Genomic DNA, 21,179 nt, shown 5'->3' with positions numbered 1-21,179 from the left:
CAAAAAAGAGTCACGCGACCAGAAGAGAAGAAAGGCGCGCAACGGAGTGACTCTAATTTCCGGTAACAAGAAAAATCGAAGTCTCCGTGGACGGTGTCCAGTAGTCGATCGGCTGCATTATTAAAGGATCCCCCAAGCGACAGGAGCACGACTTCGAACAGTAGTTTATTTAGTTGAAAAGTTCGAGGCGAGGACGACGCGAGATAAGAGGGAACAAGAAGCGTAGGAGGAGGGAGAAAGAGGTGAAGACGGGTCCCTGGATCGTACGTGTGGTAGCCTGACGTATCAGCATACCACGAACTTTATCTTTCCTTCTGGCTGTTGAATCCACCATAGCTGGGGGTCAATCGACGCCGAGACCACGTAGTGTCTCCTTTCCCAACTGTGTACTAGCACGAAGGTAGACAGAGTCGTGGATGAAACCAGGGGAAAGGTGAGGCAGAGGAAGACGCACCCTCGGGAATGGGGGATACGAGGTTTACAGGCGTATCCTAGTCCTCGTTCTCCCGGAGATTCTAAAAGTTTCACGTCAGGATGCTGGTCTGTTGCTCGTCTTACTTGGACGTACCGCGTGTTCAGTGTGTGAGCCTGCAGTTGATAAACCGAGGTGTACAGTGAGAAGAAAATCAATTGGCCGCTCCAGGCTTTAGGAGAGTTGCTTCATCTCGCTGTTCTGGAATTCGCCCACGATTTCACGGCACAAATTTGTGGAAAATAGATCTCGAATTAGAGTTTGCGACATCCTCTGATTATACTAGCAAAAGAATGCAAGAAATGTAGATAAATTCCACGTCAGCTGCTTCAAGATCAACGCTGACTCCAGCTTCTCAAAGAAAGAGAACCGAGTCCCCCAGCAGTGGAAGTGTATCCCAATTTGCTTTTGTCTCGCAGAATCAGCTTATTCTGTCCCGTATCAAGGTTTCCGCCTTGTCCTGCGTACAGCCATTCAGCGAATCAGGAAATTAGGTGTCCCTCGTGTCTTCCCTATTAAACCCCACTCATCACGCCGAGGGAGGAATCGCAGGTATCCGGTGGCAAGGAGTTACGTGATCTCATAAAAATGTTAATGACAGAGGTAGTACGTGTAGCACATTCGTCGCGAACCTACGTACGGCGAAAATGAACTGTGGTACACTGCCATGGATCTCCATCATTAGACGATCTCCGGTCGCTTTGAGTTTTATACCCCTGTCTTCCCTCAACCCCCAAGTATCTTGTTTCCTCCGCGGTATTTTCTCCTAACAGTCATCGCCTCCCCCTGGCCCGACCCGCAAACGATAAACTTCTAAACGCCATTTGTCTCGAGTTTATGGGGCCACCGGTAAGACCAGCGGTATCAACACCGTTGTTGATGATGTCCATTTGAACGTCGTACCTCGTGACTCGGGAGCTTAAGTCGACTCTCGACGGAAACGTTTCATCGCTCTGGTTCCCGTTTCGAGGAACGACCTGCCCACGTGCACCTCGCTTATTTATTACTTTCTGTGATTCGCGGTTAATCTAGGTTAAAAAACGACCTATGCCTCGAGCGTGTGACGTGACTGACATCGGTGATGATCGATACTATTTCGTTGCCCATTTTCGAGCTGCATCGATATGCCTACTGATATTAGCTACTATGCCTGAAGAGAATAGGAGTCTGAGCCCAGCTTTGGTTGGATCCTCAAACAAGTGGGATTGCAGTTTCAAAATTGCCGCCAAGTGTTAGATAGAACACCAGAAGTCTTTGAAGGGAACAAGCAGCCGACGATTACGAAGATAACGTTCGAACAATCGCGCAGCTCCTTCCTAAGACTCTTCTTCGCGAGTTTGATTCGAAAAGTTCGGGGAATGTTAATAGCGGCGCGAAGAAATGGAAACGAAAAGGAAAACGCAAATGGGACATCGGTGTCGGACACTGTACGTATGTACGTTTTCCAGGGAGTTCGCAGCTGTGTGTAATTCCGCTTATTTCGCTAGCAGCTTGGGTACTTTGCAAGCATAATGAGTGGCATTAGCTCTGAACGCGTTTTAGCCGGGACGGCAACAAAGTTTCGTCTTGTCACGATTCGTCTGCGCGAGGAGTATCGTTGCGCGCCTCTGTGAAGTGGCTTGGAAGCGTTTGTAACTTTAACCGGGTGATCGACGTGACTGTGTGAAGCAGGAGAACGTTACTGTGTTGATTCGAGGTTGGTGAAGATCGCCAACAACAATTTTCAATGAAATCACCAGCAGGTGGTTCATATTTTCAAAATGTGACTAAAAATTTCTATTGATCGCAGGGAAATCAATTTCCCTGAACCTGTTAACGCTTAAATACAATAGCAACTTTTTAGTACTAATTTTTTTTAATCAAAATTCACAGGTTGATTAACCCCTTGGGTATTGATTCAGTTTGATGAAGAAATTTTCAGAACCTCAATAATTTACGTTCTACAAAATCTTTACCACCTAGACATGAAATGAAGATATCTGCGCTCACTGACAATTTTACTGACAATTTTACAGAAAATTATTGGCACCTTTGGCTCCTTTTGGCGTCAGGGGCATATGTGCGTATGGGACGCTAGAAGCGTGGGACACCAGCGGCGTTGAGGGAAGGCAGGCGGTGGGAGGGTGCAAGAGAAAACAGGGTGGAGACGTGGAACGGGGCATCTAGGGTTATCTTTCGGATGCAAACCCGACCCTGCTGGCCGCATTCCCATAGAAATCGCACGTAATGCACATCGTATACACGTGTACGGCTGAATGCTGGTACGCGTATGCGATACACACGAAGGATCCTCCTGGCTCGAACAAGCTAATGCCAGGAGATGATAATGCAGCCCCGCGGGAGCCTTTTCGTCTCGCGTACCATGACTGCCGCTTCTATACATCCCTCTCCTTCCGCTTGGTAAATGCATCTTCGCTGGGTGCACGAGCCGCGCAAGAAATAAGAGATTCCGCGTGCCCAAACGTCGACCTTGCGATCGTTTCTCGCGGACGTGTAGCATTATGCAGCTTGGGATCCCCTTGGCGTTGCGACTTTAGCCTCGCTTCGGGGAGACTCTGGGTATCCGCCCTGCCTGGCGTGTATCGTTTTCGGAGTTCGTTTTGTTCGCCGCGGTGGTAAAGTATCTGGACGAGAGTGAAGGAGAAAAATCTGGAGCAAATGTAATACGGGGCAAGGTGTACAGGGGATCTCAGTTTTAAACTCTCGAGATTGAAGTCTGTACAGCATCCACGTGACTGGAATACTGTGTAGCTGAAGACTGCGCTTAGAACTGGTCCGCGTGGTGATAATATTATCGCATTCTGTGCTTGCACATTTTATCTCCTACTATTAATGAGGAGCCGAATTTTCTTAGAAAGTTGAGCTTGAAAATGTGAAGCCAGGGAGCTGAGGATTCTCATCAAAATAGGCCAGAGGTTTCCAGATTTCGATTCAGGTGACAGTTCTAATACTCTAGTAGTAAAACCTAAAATTGTGTCTCTTCGAAGTTCCCTTTCGTTTTTACCAAATCAAAGCGATCGACAGCTTCCCGAAGGGGAACAAATTACCAGCATGTTAATATCAGACATCAGGGATATGCCCGTCGTACGTTTCCTGGTCTATCCGAAGATCGTGTCATAAGTCGAACAAACGTTTGAACCACACGACTCGAGGTCGGATAGAACGTGGATTTCTATTTCCGGGAATATAAACGATCGTGTCTCAATAGAGGCGGGGAATAAATCTCACGGAAGCTGCTCTTCCTGGCAATGATCCTGAGCATGCAGTCTTCCCTTCCTTGCTTCCCTGCCATAGTGCCGCGCCGCCACGATACCCTGCCATTTATTTTACTCGTGTTTTCTGTGGTACAGTTTCGTCGATACGAACACCCCCTTCCAAGCAACGAGCAGACTTTCGAAGGCGGATGAAACATGAAAAATGAAGCTAAGACGTAACGTGTAGTCTTCTCGCGCCTTTCTTCGAGGCACAATGTTGAAGACGGGATTTTGGAAGCGATGCTTTAATCATGTTCCCTCGCCAAAGTTAGGATTAGACGGACGTCTTTCAGGTCAAAATTTAGCCTCTACGAATTTAATGGAATCTTGCCTCAATTCGCTCTAACTTTAATCTGCGTATGCTAAAAGTTACTCGGACTTGTTCTAACATGTGGGCTCGAGGTCTTCCTTGTAGATAGCACGTAGAAAGCCGAAATATTAAAGGTATATAGTTCAGCTAGACCTCCTTTACTGTCAGTAGTTTCAGACTGAGTCTGCGGTATCTAGAATCTAGCTTTCAAACACTTTCATCTCCTAAATTCTCAGTGAATATGCTCCTGTCGACTCTTCCTTATTTCCACTCATTATACAACAAAAAATACAAAGATTTCCTTCTTGACGGTCTGCCCTCTTGAATGAAATTCCTCGGTAGAAAGGAGAGCAAGCTTCTTCTTCCAGATAAAGGCTGGATTCTTTATCCGATCCAATTCTTACAATTACGGTGAGATCGAGGAACGCAAATATCAGGGGGACTTAACGGAGGGTAGAGTCCTCGTGGATGGTAAGAGATCGAGGGTCGGATACGACGGGGGAAACGTTAATTCCAGATTCCTTGTAGGACGTCTGGCGAGGATTTCGCCGGGATTCGGGGACGATATCCAAAGAAAGCGCCGCCGCAGACGCGGAGGAAGTAGGCTGCGAGCTGCCGCCGAATCCCAGGGGCTAACCGATTTCCAATTTTCCGATATTCATGACGTACCGACAGTGTGTTTGCTGATTGAGGTTTTCCTGTCTCGCGACTCCTCTTATTCCTCTGACGGCGCCCTGTTTGCAGGGAAAGGGGGACACACGCGACAGCAGCGAAGGAACCGGGAAAGAAGCTTCTCTTTTGTGTTCCTTATTCCAGGGTAACGGAAAAAAGTCGACGCTGATCAAACGGGAGCGTTCCGCGTGGCACGTCTCGTATGTCGAGAGAAGAACGAAACAGCGTCTTTCGCTTTACAAGATCGACATCGTTGTGACATTGAAAAAGGGAGAAACACCTGGTACACACTGTACCCTAGACGTTTTCAAATGGAAAATATCTATATTTTAGTAGACAGGCTTTAGTAGACGATCTACTAAACCTTGTTGCGAGACTGATAATAAAAGGTGGTCTATAAATGTAAAAATATAGGCTGTTGCTGCTAAAATTAGCAACAGGCTCTGACAAAGTGATCAGCAGATATACAATGCAATAATGTAAAAGAAAAGTATCCGTTGCAATTTGTCACGAGGAATTGGATCCGATTTTCTGTTCGCAGCGATTTTTACGGCAAGAGAGAACTGAAGCATCGAGCGATTGGGCAGCTCCGCGTAATTCATGGAAGCTGAAGGGTCGCATTCGAGGGAATAAGAACTCGAAGAAACTCGGTTTTAGGGGAATCCGTTTGCGGGCGAGCGTGCCGATCGATCTTCCTCGTGATACGTGCGTCGACGCGGAGAAATGCAACGCGTATGGAGGAAAAAAACCGTCAGAGGGAAATAGAAACGCTTTATTCTGCGACTCGACGGATGCATTGTAACGCGGAACGCGTAACTCGAAAGTGGAGAAGTATTGCATATTCATGGGCTGTGAAGCCCTTTAACGCGTGCTGGATACCCAAATAGCGATCGCGTATTGTGGGTTATCAAAGCACCCCTGCCACCTGTAAAATTTCGCTTGAATAACGATGCGTTCTCAATGTTCGCGCGTCCCATCGAATGAGAAACTTTTCCCTCGACCTTTTCCACTGCGCTCCCGCGAAATTTTATTTATTTCTATATTTCTAGAAATCTAATTTTATTTTGTATCATATGGAAAATCAATAAGGGATACAGAGGGATACAGAGTCGCGACATAAAATGTAAATCCAAAATATAGGATGCTCTTCAGGAAAACGATTTTGTGGGGGTGAATCTTGAGAGAAGAAAAACATGTGTTCTAAATCTGATACGATGGAAGCAAAAATTATTTAAATAATTGTAGAAATAGGTACACCATTTTCAAACCACCAGAAAATTTGAAATTGTATTACCTACGAGTCAAAGAATTTTTGATATCAAAAAAGTAACTTCCATTTTTCGAACTTTACTTCACTCACGCCTGTTGTTTCATGTATGGTCTTTACAGACACGCATCAATAATGAACGCGAAATAGAACGAAAGCTGCGGTGATGTACGGCGTCTGAGATATTCGCGAATTAATCAAACGTGCGCGGAATCGTGCAGAACGCGAGTTCTTTCGCGAGAAACATTCGAAAACGTTGACGTCAGCCATCGATTTCAACCCTCCGTGCATATTTCTTGACGGGCATGGCATCGAAGTCGCGGCAACGAGTTTCTTCTGTGTCACGACGTGTGTACCTGTGCTTATTGCGTGTACAAGTCCTTGCCTTCCGCCATCGTGACTTTTTCATTTTCGCACAAAGCGCCCATCCAAGCCTATCTGCCAGCACATACTTCCCTCGCCGCGTCTCGTTTGCCTACCATCTCGCTTTTACAGCTTTCTTTTCGGTTTTGCCCGTTTCCTATATCGATATTCCTGAGGGAGACGCAGCGACATCCATGAGAGAAACGAGATGCAAGAGTTTGTTGATGAACAATCCTCGTACAACTTTGGAGATAATAGGGACGCGAGAAAGGGTTCTTCGCTTGTGATTATGTAGTTCTGATATTAATGGTTCTGTTGAAAGCTTACTTCATATGTGGCAGTGTGCTATAGAGTGTAATATAAAAGGGACCTTGACACTCCCTCTTTATTTTTCAGAATTTTTGTGCTCTGAGTATTGTTACATAATAGTTACGAAGTCCACTGCTTGCAGAATTTATTCCAGTAAACGATTTCAGAAAGCGTATTCTGAAGTTGAAATAAACAATATAAAAGGCAGGATTTATATTAAAGGCAAACTCTGATTGTGAAATAATGACAGAAACGAAACTGGTTTCAGAATTTCCATCAGAGAACCAAAATGAATGTTTAACTAGTAGTTGGTCAGTCACAGGGTACAGGGAAATTTTTTCTGGTCGACATGTTCTGGACCACAACGATATCACCGGCTGGATAAACGTAAAATTAATTGAGATATACTGCCGGTGGCACGAAACTACTTGAACTTTCCTGCAACAACGTTCTACCCACACTATTACTTTAGCAATCTGCTCTTCAGCTTCGGAACGCATGTTTGTGGAATTTGTAGTGAAACACAGAGTTACGCTGAATAGTAACCCTTCATTAACGACGCCGAGTAATTCTCTATGTGATTCATTAATACATTCGGCTACTCAAAATAGTTCAACTGTCTGAACGTAATCTGAACCCTTCACTTCGAAACTGCAAAATTAGTTAAGCATTGCAGATCGCTGCGATGCATACCTGGAATACGATACTTTATTCTAAATGCTCGGACTTTCCGCCAAAAACGTCAATCACTACTTAACAGCATAACAAGATTATCACTGCCAATCAGATTATCGTATTCTGTAGACACTTTGCACGTACCTCGATAACAATAACATCTCCCTCGTTCCAGTAGGCAAATATCCTACAACTTCCTTCCTCAAACTTCAAGGAAGCCCATTTATTGACAACCGAATCGACTTCGTAATGTAATCTACAATATTTCTCTGAAATGTTTGGAAAATGGAATCGCACACAAATGAAGCCACAGATCCCACACCTCACCAACAATGCACGTGCCATGTTCTAGCCAGCGGTTAACGTAGCGGTCACGATACGATAGAACGAGGAATAAAATAATGAACCGTGACATGACACACACTAGGATCGCGGGGTGTCGCTACAGGGTGGCTCACGGTGTTAATCGACCTCGAATCGAAAAACACCAGCCCGTGGGGAACGGTGAATGTACGAAATCGGACGGCAGGAAATCGGTCCGCGCGAGTAATGCAATCTCGTCATCGTCGCTCGCGGCTTGTCGCCAGCAATAACGATTGGTCGCGCGGCTCTTCGCAGCGCGCTCGAGGATATAAATTCAGGAACGTCAATCGACGACGATCGAGGGTCTCGTCGAATCGAGAACAATAATATCGACGGGCTTCTCGATCCTCGGGATTATACCACCAACAGCATCGATTAACGATCTCGTATGACAATGGGCCATGCTCGCCGAAAACGCGTCGCGGTCCGAATCAATTAACATCGCCGCGGAAACTAATTAACATCGACGAAACCTGACCGACGATGGAGGATGTTGAACGCGAAGGAATCTAATTACGTACCCCCTCGACTTTCGGCTCTGAAAGGGCCTCGGGTCGGAGCGTCGAGTATTCGGAAGAAAGTTGTTTTCAAGGGAAATCATGGGGAGTTGGGGTGGATTTTTATTTTCCTTGGTCAGAGTCAGGCGAAAACGGTGTAGCTTTCGCGTCGATTGCCGATGAATCGGCAAACGATTCGATAATTACCCGGGCGAAGTTTCGCGACAAGCTCCGCTGCAATCGAACGACGGAGGACAACAGGAGGAAGAGAGAGAGAGAAAGGAGCAGCGGAGAGTTCGTCGGCTTACGTTCCGAATGCAAATGCCAGGAATAATCCATATTTTACGGCAGGATGACACCGCGTCGTCGACCAGCCCGAAATAGCCTCCCCCCCCCCCTCCGCGACCCTTTACTTTCTCGCGTCCTCGCTGTTTCCTCGTCCACGGTCCGTCTCGCGAGAGGAAAGTTTGCTCGAAAAGTTTCCGCGGAGTTGCGTCCCCTTTGCCGACGAAAGAAGTCCCGCGACACTCGAGTACGGTTGACCTTTACGGGACGTCGGGCAGATTTCCTTATTTTGAATGTAATAACTGTCGCGACGCGCCTCAAAGCGAACCGAATTACGGGGATTACGGCGAGCCTTGGCCTTCTAACGAAATATTCAAGCGAGTATAATGCGAAGTGTCACGGAACTCCTCGAGCGCGCGTTTTCTCTCGAAGAGGAGAGAAAACGCAAACGCGGTGAGGTTTCGTTTAAAACCGAGTTTTAAACTTCCGTCCCTCTCAAGAATGCATAGCTCGGGAAAGCTCCCTGCGATTCATCACGCACTCTTCCCACGGTTCCCCTTTCGCGATAAACTAGGGCTTTGACCTAAGTCCGCTGTTCCCTTCGCGCGAAACGCGAAACCGAAAACACACAAGGTTTCGGTGGAGTGGTTTACTGATCCAGATTGCTGGCCCGAAGCTTTCGCGTGCATCCTTTTTACACCGTAACGAGAAAGGGTCGTAATAGAGATTGCTCGGTAGAGTGTAATTCTTTGAAGTAGATTCTGCTGATGAGACTGTGATGGATGATTCAGGGTAGCTATTCAGGAATTTTCTAATATTTATGTTACGGAAAAATGACGTCCTGAGAGAGATTAGACACGCTAATTCGGGGTTGTCGAGTCGTTTGTTTGCTTTAGTAAGTAGAACACATCAATCAGTGGTCGGACGTAACTTTAACCCGAATAGCAACTTTTCCACTATGCTGATTTTTTATACACCAGAACTGGATCCCCGAAACGTTAAAGTTCTTCATTAATAAAAAGTTATTATCGAAATTCAATAAATAATAAACTCAAAAAACATACATGGAATGCCTCGAGGAAGTTTTCCCATCTCCTAAATGTTTTCCAATAATAATCGCCAAATTGAAGTACCCCTTAAACGCATCAATAACTCATCAATTCCTCCCCTGCTTTCCGAACTCATTTTCCCTCTCAAAATCGGATTGGAACAAAAGAATCCTTCCCGCAAAGAACTTTAAACTGCAATATACCTCGCTTAAGAAACCATCCAAAAAACTGCTCGAAATATGCATCGTCTAACCTTATCTCGGTAGAAGCTAAACGAGAAACTTCGATCGGAGAAGTCCAAGAATAACAAAACCATAACGTCGGTTTCGAGCGTCGTACGGGGAGTACAGAGGCGTCTCTCTCTCTCTGCCTAAATTTACGTTTTGTTTATGCTCCTGCCTGTACTTCCGCGGTGGGTGTATCGTCGCGCGTCGCCGCTCGCGAGAACGTCTCCAAGTTTAACTTGGAAACAAGCCACGGCGCGCCCGTATCGAGGGGTAAATCCGGCCCGAGAGCGCGCGTTTCGTGCTTATTGTTCAGCGACATACACACGCGCCCGTACTTAGACACGTACTCGACGTTGCCAGCCACGTAAACGAGCCCTTGCTCTCCGCGAAATTATGGAGTGCCCGTTTAGCCAGCTAATTGCCATTTTAATAATACACGCGAAAGGAAAAAGTACTGGGCCGATGTCGGGGGGAGAAACCAGCCGTTTGAATGCCGGTGAAAGTTGCCGGATTTACGCTGGCAACGAGCCATCGGACGGTCAAATGCGTTCCGAAGCAATATGCTTGATGCGCGTTCGGAAGAGCACTGTGTTTGTTCAATGTGCACTGTTCCACGAGACACGACGTATGTAACTCCACGAAGTTGAAGTTGAAATGTTATTGTACGATGTACGTGTTGTTCAGAATTACCATAGGATTACATTACAGGGAAATCGAGCAGGTAGTGGGTAAGGGAAACAAAGGGGACGTTTTTTGTTTGATGTACATGTACACCAGTAATCAAAAGAATTAGGACGTTCGTGTGATTAAAGCAAATGTATGGAAAAAGTTAATGAATTTTATTAAATGTTAGGTGTTTTGTTCTGGGTTATATTTGAATATGTTTTTACAATTCTGCACATGCTGGCATGTCATGTGTTGATTTAATATTGGTAATTCATATTGCGAAGAAAAAACTGATTGAATGATAGGTGTTCCAATATTATTGAGTATAGATGTGTATCTATCTGTTCCTACTCTGTTTAATTTTCGGTAATTAAGAATGTTAACGTTAATGGGGAGCAGACTACGAAGTAATACTATTCACTTGATTGGTTTGTGAGTACGCGTCGCCTTCTACTCTGTATAGTAAAAGTGCAATTAAAGCTTAGAACTGATGAATCGAGAGAGGGATAGATGACATGTATTGTCACATTGGAAATATTGGACGCAGCAATCAGGATTCCCCGAATCGATGAAGTGAGATTGGAATAACATCATGGTGTTTTCTTTCAATTCGACGAGGATAAGGGCTAAAGCTGCTCTCGAACTGTATCCAAGGACCGAGGAAATCATTTATCATCCACCGAGAAAATAAGTCGACAACGAAATTCGTTAATTTCAGCCGTAGACAGTTTCGGATCAGCAGAAAAAATATTGCCTTCTTAACGAGTGTCTGAAAAACAATGCAGCATTCACTGCACATGTAACGAGTAACTGAGTTATATGATCATCGACAGCACCGATGCGTCCGATAAACTCGAAATAATTGCATCCCTCGTTCCGCTGGTGTTCCCAGATAATCCATTAATCCGACAAATAATATTCGCAAATTTTCTCTATATTATTTCGTTGCATTGTTATCAATAATTCCGTTTTAATTACAATGCCCCAGCATAATTGCCATTGGTAGCAACAAATAAACGAACCCTCCTCCGTATCCTTCGTCCATCAGCGTGTACTCTCGCTTCCGCGGAAGCCTCTGATTGCAATGATTCGCTGGCGGACCAGTAGAGCCACCGCGGATAGGTGCCGTTTATTATTTTTCACGCAGATTTCCGGCTGAACCAAAATGAAAAATCATCGAACCGGAGCGGCGCGACGGCAGCGAAACGACCGTATGCTCGGAACCAATTAAAAGTTCGCGGCAGCCAGAGCCAATTACCTTGCGTTGATGTGCCAGCAGAGTGGCTCTAGCTGGATCCAGGGATCCGCCACGTCTTCTGGGGCGAATTCCTTTCCGTGGATCGCAGACCTAAAACCCCAGGACACGAGAAGCGAGCACACTGGCAGCCTACGCCTAATCGCGCGTTCATAATTAATCGCTTGTCAGATATAGCATACGAGCGTATAAGCGCTTCGAATGCAGGAGGAATCCCAGCAACACGAGCACCGAAGATAGAGTGCCTGCGTCTGCCAGTCATTTAGCACCGCGTGTCTGCTGTCAGTCATTTGCTAAGTTGCGCACAACGAGCAGCTCGACCGATCCTGAAAGAAAATCCGCTGCCGGAGCGACGCGAACTGCATGCGGAACTGCCATCCCTGGCCCCCATTCGCTCTAAACGATTTTGGTTACACGGGAGATGTGCCGGGAGTTTCATTCTAGCATTCGTCGAATTCGACGCATTTTCACCTCGCGTCCGACTACGATTCATGCCTCGCCTGCTTCCTAGAATGGTAATTCATCGACGATCTAGCCGATCGATGGGACTGTGTTGTGGACATGTATTGAGGTGGCTTCGAACTCTATTCGTTGTTTCTCCTTCGTTGGGGATAACGTTTTAAGGTGAATGGGATTATCAGGGGATTAAACCCCTCCGTTTAATCGTTTAATTTTGGCACAGACGATTCGTCTATCTCTAGTTTTATGTTCAGAGAGGACTAGGTATTACGTTTATGTGTATAATTGATGGATCTCATGAGAATATCCTTATTGTGAAGTTGAAAAAAGTAGGAGAGCGTACAAAAACTTCCAAAGCTTGAAATTTGATGGTCTTTGAATATTCAAATATTCAAATATTCAAATATTCAAATATTCAAATATTCGAATATTCAAACATTCAAATGTTCAAATATTCAAATATTTTCTGTCTTTCTCTCTGTTTAAATTCTTGCAATAAAAACTTCAGCTATTATCTAAAGACATCATAACATTAACGATGATTCGTAGATAGAGTTGAGTTTTTACTTTTCGTATGAGGTATAACGAATTTCCTTCTTTTAAGTAGTGTTCAGAACTTGGCCTGGTCAGTGTTCTGCGAATGAAATTAGTCACAGGCGCTCGATGAAGTTTCACGAACGTTAATGAGTCGAAGAACACGTCAAGCGAAGGATAATGGTGACAGATCGCGATATTTATTTGCGAGCAGCACGAAAAATTATACGTCGCAAGAGAAGAAGCGTTAAGAGGGAAAAAGCCGCGGGAGAAAGAATTGCACTGTTCCGTTACATTTTTTTCGTTCGTCCATTTATCACGCGGGCGACGTAATAGAAGGAGAAGGGGGCGAGACAACGCTGCCGTCTCACCGCGATGTTTTACCCCATGCCTGATGCCCCTTCAACCCTCACCCCTTCTCGAATTCGAACGTGCACCTTTATTGTCGCAATACGCCACAGTTCAGCTTGACTTTTTTTCAACATTGAATTTACAATTTCTACAAAATTTCTAAAAACCTGCACCATTCTCTTTTAAACTCTGAAATAATTCTATGAAACATTTGTTATATGCGAAAGGAATCTCGAAAACTTATTGTTCAATTATAGATTAATTTTCTCCTACCGTTTCCCTCTCATACCTCCAATCCAACTAATCGTATTGATTCCACGCAGCCCTAGTTGTAGGCGATTGGCCAGCGGATGCGTTTATGGTAACACGGAACCGTACTTTTAAACAGAGTGTACCCACGACCACGCGCGACGAACTATTCCAGTCGAGAAATTATTATCGGCCAGTGTAACTCGACGCCGGAATTCTACACCGAGTATCGCGAACACGTGTTTCACTTTTAGCGAATCCCGTTCGAAACCGTGACGTCTGTGGGTCCCGCAACTTCCGGCGTCTCGTGCCACGCCTGACTCGTCCCCGTGTGGAATCGCTGACTTTAACCCCCATCCCCAGCACGTTGCGATTAATTGGAACACATTGCACCTGGGAATCGCAGGTGTAATGAAAGATAATCGTTCCCGTCTGCTCGCCCTTTCGCCGCAGTTACATCGCCGCCGACACGAAACCACCACCCGATTCCCTATTAAAAGTATTGCAATCGGCGTGGCAAGTAATGGCGGCGGGAATAGGGATACGTTGAAAGCACATTAAGGACGACCATGAGAATTGGAATTCTAATACGACGGTCAATTTTTTCATCGGTCCACGAATTAACTGGTTCCATAGAGTACAGCGTCAATGGTTTCCATTTGCTCGGTTATGACAGTGAAATTAAAATTTTAACGAGAGCTTTGAAGATTTTGAATTTTTAATGGTAAGTCATCTTACGGGAGATGCTTTTTCTTTTCTTATATTTTGGGCCAGACAAATAGGATCTTTTTGAAGAAAGAGTTCAAGAATTATTTAAGAGATGGGGGATTTACTTTTTTATTTGATGGACCAAACCTGCGCTAGGTTGATCTGTCAGAAGTATTAAATGTTTTAGTTGAGACTTTGGATGTCCTGCGACGATTTCTTTTATTAGAATGCTTGAATCATTCATCAGCTGATAATTTCGCGAAAAAATCGGAGTACTGATTCAAAGCTGCTTTGATTAAGCGTTCCTGCAACTCGAACGTCGATTTAAAGTAGCGTCGAGCTAGCGATATTGCAAAATGGTAGACCTGGTACTGTATTTTGAAAATGGCTTCGGGTATCATGGTTACGAGACGAGAATATACTCGGCCATCAGTAGGAACCGATATTGAACGTATAGTGGATGAGATTTCCTTACCACGACCAAAGCCTTCCGCTGTTCGCGTGAAATGTGAAAGCGATGATATTTTTTCCGCCCGACCATTTTTATGGGACAGCTCCTCGCTTGGACTTCAATTTTAAATGACGCAGTTGCGTTTGCCTTATACGTTTATTGCCTCCCTCCTCTTTCCTCTATTTGTTTCTAGATATTGAAAGGGGAAATGAAATATCGTCTTACTGCACCGAGGGAACAGTTGATCCGAAGTCAAGACAGAAAATGGGGACACGGATAAAACTTCAATAATCTTTTAGTGTGCTGAGAAAAACTACAGGATTAAGATTTCATTAAAAAATCAAACTATCTTCGACTTATAAATACTGCTCAGTTGGTTTAAAACTAATATTATTGACACCTACTATAATTACATCTAAAAACCTTGTAATCTACGTATTAAATTTAGAAAGAAGAGATATCGATTGATTATGTCATGGATCTGACTATGTACAAGAATTTAGAATAAATCCTATTTAGCGAAGCCATCCCTTCTTTCGCCTTCTAAAATTCATTGGCTTTAAACGACAGCCATCGAAATTGCAAATCGAATGAAACTCGTATCTGCCTCATGTGGAAAAACGATGCTACGGATTTTCCGTAAATAAGGTTGATTTTACGGATTAACCTGTATTCTGTCCCATATTGTTAACCACGTAATTGCCTCTAGCAAGAGATTCACGTTACTTTAGAGCCGTAAGAATCTTCGTGTCGAATTCGCTACTAAACCAAGGACTTTCGAGACCACTAATGCTTCCAGCGAAATTCTAACACGCCTGACAATGAAACAGCTCTGAGGCATACGTTCAGTCACGGCATACCGTTGGTATACAATTAAATAAAGAAAGGTAGGATTAACAAAGCTGGTACTCACTTCAATCTGCTGTGCTCCGAATGCGGCGAATCCTCGGGCGATTTATAGCTGTTGCCAGTCTGAAAATAAAACAGATTGTTAGTTAGAATCTACTCGACATTTAATAATTAAACGTTTCAAAGGGCTTGGACAATCGAACAACAAATTGTATCAAATACAATAAGTATAGAATAAATAAAAAGTAAAACGCTACGTTCTCTCGAGATATATTCGTTATCGTCGCGTATCGATTTCTCACTCAAACAACAATTAAATGTTTCATCTCGAATTATTCTTCACTTTGGTCTACTCAACTTAATTACCCGTTGTCTGTTCGCGTTTCAGTAGCGCGACCTATTTCGTCTGACCATAAAACATTCGATTCCACTGGAACGACGTCAGACAATCGCAAAATAACGTTCTTGAGAAGCGATATACTTATTCCTGGTTGGTGAGCCTTGCTACCAGAAATCGCACGATAAATCGTCCTTTCCGGAGTCGTTGACGGCATGGGCAGGCAATAAAGTCGCTAAAGAAAGCCGACGATATAAATTTCCCCATGACCCGTTCTTATTTCCATAGCAATATCCCAGCAAATATCGTATTTGTAGTTAACGTTGGCCCAACCTAACCGACGTAACAAATGAAACCTAGGAACACCCCCGTCCCACCCTATCGAATATATCAGCGATGGCAGGTAACGAGGATTTATGTCGATTAGAGCACGGAGCGAAAAAAGAACGCGAAAAGAGGCGACTACTGTGCCTTACCAAGGGGATGAACGACGCGTGTACGAACGAACCGCGTTGAAAATTTCTCGCGGTAGCGTGGGATTTGACGTTGCAAGGGGATGCTAGAACAAACATAGACGTGCGTTAACGACGATGCAATTACATTCCCGATCGACAGTACCACTGCGCGCCTGATATCAGTAGAATGATACAATTACCTCAGAAGCGTTTAGCTTATAAACTATAGTTTCTCCTTCCCTCTGTTTTGATGAAAATTGTATCCAGGTGAAAAGGAGAACCCTGTTTCACTATATTAATTTCTTCCGATTATTATCTCCCTAAAAGTAACTTAACCCAGCCGAAATCAGAGTCGTCGGACGTTTTCTGATTCGCGATAACGATGTAACGACGCTCTTATTAATCGTTATGGAAATATCCACGGTTCCGTGGACAATCGGTGGACGGTGGGCAGGCGGTGGTCTGGGTATCGCGCCGCGGACAATAATAATTGTTTCGATTCACGTGGAAATTGAATAGCGGCCGCGGGTATTATTAAAGGATTGTTCGCGGCGTTGGTTACGCGTCGTTATTACGAGTTCAATCTTTCGCTAATTGGCAGACGTACGTAGACTGAGCGTCAGTCATTGTTCAGCGAACTGGTGGTTACACGAAGGAAAAGAAAGGAGACGCGAGTGACATGACGACTGCAGAGGAGCCGTATTGACAATCCACAGTCGACTCGATTCCCAGTTATTATCCCAGCTCTCGTAACTCGTACGACCAGCAGCGCAAACATTTACCTCGTAATCCGACTTGAACGTGGCTCGTGCTGCATGGTAACTTCCGTTCTGGCTCGAATCACTACTCAGTCACCGTAATTCCCAACTTCCCGCGTCCCTGCACCGTCCCGCGCCCGCTAATGGATTCCCCTTCCGCCCCCCGAAGGTGGTTTCACCTTATTTTCTTCTCGTCTACTTTCACTCGACTCGAATTAAACCTTCCCTGGCCCACCGATCGGCTTTCACTCGATTGTGCCCGGGCCAAGTTGCGTTTGGCTCGGGCCGAGTAGTTCTTGGCACGAGAATCACTATCACACGCTTCTCCTGCCCGTCCAGGGAGAGTCTCGTCGCGGGAATGAGGAAGAAACACAAGAATGCCGCGTAGGAGGGAGGAAGCTGAAAGGGGGAAGCATTCGTGTCGGTGACCAGAAATACGCCGCGGGACAATGTCGTGCGACAATTTGGAAATTACTCAGCCAGCTTTGCAGCGTGTGGAAAGTAGTGATTGATTATCCTTGCATTGTTGAAAATGGATGTTCGATTTATTTTAGAAAGTATTTCCTTTCTGAATCAACGTTTCAAAGAATTAAAAAAAGATGTATAAGTTAATACTTTTACTTTGGGGTAAAAAAATAATTTTTTTAATTATTCACCTCTTTGACTGCGTCCGTAGAAACGTATTTAATTCTAGTGCCCTTAATATTAAGTTTGAATGTCTTCACGGGTTCAATTATCCCAAGATGGCCATTATGAGTGAGTCGCCTTTCAGTAAAACAAGTCGGCACAAAAAGTACGAGAATGAAGGTGTAATTCAATAGAAGAACTGTTTTCTTTTAATGAATACATTCTCTGTTCTCTTGAACTCTGCCTATCCTCTCGACCTGGATAAATTTCCTATACACAAAAACCTTCCATTCCACGCCCTCGTGTAAATTAATTTATAATCGTCAGGCAGGAGAATATCAAATATTACCCAGGAAGAGCAGCTTTTAATCAAAATTCCTATTCTATTTCATACCTGATTCAAAGGAAACGAATTGCCTGATCCTATCGCATCAGCTCTCCTCATTAACCCGCCATTCTACAAAGAACTGTTCGGTCCTTGTTGTCCTTAACTTTCTGCTGAGAACATCCCCGAACGCGTCCATCAGACATTATTAGCGAACTTCCGCCGAGCGAATTGGTGTCTGCTGTTCGCGGGAACAAAGGAAATAGACGGACTCTGAATGATGAAATAGAACAGGCGAGAAAGAATGACCGAGTCGAAGTGGCATCTTCTCTACGACCGAACTCCAGGCGCAGACAGAACTTCCTCAGAGTGCTGGGGCCACGCAAGAGGTTAAACAGCCAGAAACTCTCAACGTCTTTTTTATCTCGCTTGTCTACCGTGCATCTACTATTCTCGCCTGCCATACGAGCCGTTGTCTTCTTCCTCGCTAGACAATTGTCCGGCGTGCGTCGACTGCACTGAAATTCGTAGATCCCCCAAGGGGGACGCGAGAAATTGAATTTGCCTGGGCATCGCGCCTTTCATGTCGGCGATTTATCGCTCGTTTTGAATAAATTCGAGCACGAGTGGCTGGCTTACGAGGTTCGCGTCGCTATTGGAGCGAGAATTAACGTTAGGATGTATTTCTCCATTTTTCTTTCTTTCCATCCTCAATCGTATTCGCCGCGGGATCGAAACAGAGGTGACCGACGAGAAACCTGTGCAAATTTGTCGGAGAGAAAGCACAGGTTTGAGAGGGAGAATTTCCATAGAGAGAAAGGATGGTAGGACGCGAGTCGCAGAGAAGATCTAGTAGTTCATCGAATAGCAGCGTTGTAAGCGCAGGCTTAGAGTAGATGCGGAATCAGCCTAATCACCCGGAAGTGTCGCCACTGTTCACCGCTAATCCGATCGCAGATGTTTCTCTCTCCATTCAACCCTTTCCCTGCTCCCTGCGCCCCTTCGCTCCTCCACCGTCCCGCGTTGTCTGTTAACGCTTCTCCCTCTCGCCACAGCCCTCGCCATCCTCTCCGCCTCTCTGTCCACCATCGCCCTGACCGCAGTGTTTGTTTGCGGCTGCGTTAGCGAATCCTAATCGCGGTCGGCCCGTTTTCACCCTGAATCTGCCACCGCGTGGGACTGGTCCGGTTGAATCGAATAAAACGCCGCTGCGCTGGACGAACTGTTTAATCTTCTCGCTTCGTTAGCGAGATTGCGTGTCGCGGCTAACAAGATCGCGGGATCCTGGGAAGAGGGATTGTACCGCTTGCAAAGTAGTCGAGGGTACACGTTCGTCGAGTTTGCTTTAAATGAGGTGGAATATTCTACTATCTAGGTTAGTATCTAGACAACTGCGAACTTTTATATTAATAAATATTCGCTTCTGCTAAATAAAGTTACTACTTAAAATTCAGAAGCACCATGCAAGAGGAAATAAAAATTGTTTAATTAGGAAGCTTGTGTTTTCTGGATTAAGTGATACTTACAGAATGATGGAAGTTGGGAATATGTGCAATGTATGGAGTCAGTCGCTAAGGGATTAAGGTGCCAACTATGATTGGGTCCATGGAGATTTCAACATCCTCTAAAGATTAATTTCTGCCAGAAAGTGAATGTATATAAGTAATGACGACAGCTTCGATTGAACAGAAGAGTCGAGCATAATAAATATGTCAGAGCTAGCCATTCGTGTGCGCTAACTGGATACTTTGAATAAATCCTAGAATCTAAATCAAATCAAGTTAGATTCGAACATAAAAACATAATAAGACATTGGTGTATGCAGAAAGAGAATTTTCAGCAAAATTTTCCGAGCGAAGCATTCTAACAGAGGGAGCGGAGCAAGCTGCCGACAGGGGGACAAAAAATAATCGTCAATCTTTCCGTCGTCGGGGTGAAATTGCACAGCAGCGTGCGCTAAACGTCGCATAAAACACGGCGTCGGCCGTCTGCTAGCGCGGACAAACTTTCGAACGTTCCGAAGAGGGAAAAAAGGGGAGGAGAGGTTGCAAAGAAAAAAATGCAGGAGAAAAATCTAGCGGTACGCGTGGTCGGAAGAGGGGAGAGGATTGCTTTCGCGCGAAAGAGCAGGAGGGAAATATTTTTGAAGCGAAGAAGGCGCGGGCCAGAAGAGCCACTCTAATTAGCTTGGTATACGGGGTGGCTTTTTGTTTAATTAACACGCCCGTAGTAAACTACCCTTGTACCGCGTGCATCGACCCACCCCTGTGCTCCCCTTTCTACAGTGCTCTCTGTACACGGACCACTTTATGGTTTTTTTGCTCCTCCCCTCTTTTGCTTTCCGCTCAGACCGCTCTCCCCCTTCGTTTACCCGTGATACATTCGATAGGTATTTGTTTGCTTAAAATCCGCGCTCAAGGGTGTCGGATTTAAAAGGCGGCGTGCAGAGGGGATGGCTCGCAGCTCACCGTCTTTTGTGCCGAATTTTTTTCACGGCATACGCGCGAGAATCTCCTGTTTTTAATATCACTTTGCAATGAGTATCGGTCTTGTTTCCATTTTTTTCTCGCCCCTTCTTCCCCCGTGGGTCTGGTATGTGCATAGTTTTTTCTTTGTCCTTTCGCTGGGTTCAGGCAGTATCGCGTTCACCGTGGCTTCAGCTCGACATCGAGTAACCTTATACCCTATGCGATGTCTATCTCGTAATTCTATCTTCGCACGTTCTGGTAGTATCTCCTTATGGCTGACATGATACGGTAAATTCTACTGCCACGCACTTTGATGTCTAAGAATAGAGGTAAAGTCCCCATGACTTTACCAATTGTCTCTTATTATCCTCTTCTGGGAAACAAATAGATCGAGGGAGACTGAATATGATGCGTGGATAATTCACTAATTCCCTCGTGGTATGAAAAAACAAATTAATAGCGAAATAGAATAAGCGTAATTAAAAATACATACATCCCTGAAGACAAACGAATTATTTGTTCCTAAAATCACTAACTAAAGCAGAAATTGTTCTCCGAAGTTACAACCATGCTTTCAAAGACAGAGGGTACAATACCCTACAGATAACTCTGTCGCGTATCGATCACAGCGGACAATCATTGCCCATATTTTCGCAAGTAAGCCTCTTTGCTCTAAGACCTCACTGTACCAAGAAGCACCCAATTATCCGAGATCCTTGTCGCGATTCAGTCTCGCAAACAATATTAAGTTTCCAGGGCACAATACGTTTATGGTAATAACAGCAGGGAAATTGGAGCTCTCGATGCCTAGTTCGAACGAGGGTGTTTCAGCGAGCGGAAGAACAGTTTACTTCCAAGCGCGATACCCACGTCTCCGTTCGACCCTGGTCGTTTGAACGTGCCACGCGATGTTCCGCGCGCAACAAGGCGGGGGTTGAAAAAAT

The 21,179-nt window shown here is 45.0% G+C and overlaps 1 protein-coding gene across 3 annotated transcripts in view; it reads right to left on the bottom strand.

Annotated features, from left to right (window-relative positions):
• The window catches only part of Scgdelta (sarcoglycan delta), a 182,222-nt gene that overhangs the window by 41,954 nt on the left and 119,089 nt on the right, over nucleotides 1–21,179 (bottom strand). For 2 of the 3 annotated variants that reach the window (XM_076380066.1, XM_076380065.1), the window contains exon 3: nucleotides 15,330–15,388. In XM_076380066.1, the coding sequence (XP_076236181.1) occupies nucleotides 15,330–15,388 (59 nt within the window). Of the gene's footprint in view, nucleotides 1–15,329; nucleotides 15,389–16,839; nucleotides 16,952–21,179 lie in introns of those variants that run through there. The other variant, XM_076380067.1, reaches the window with a different exon arrangement.

This window comes from Calliopsis andreniformis, chromosome 6 (genome assembly GCF_051401765.1).
Source record: "Calliopsis andreniformis isolate RMS-2024a chromosome 6, iyCalAndr_principal, whole genome shotgun sequence".
Classification (NCBI taxonomy): domain Eukaryota; kingdom Metazoa; phylum Arthropoda; class Insecta; order Hymenoptera; family Andrenidae; genus Calliopsis; species Calliopsis andreniformis.
This window is presented reverse-complemented; position numbering and strand designations above follow the sequence as displayed.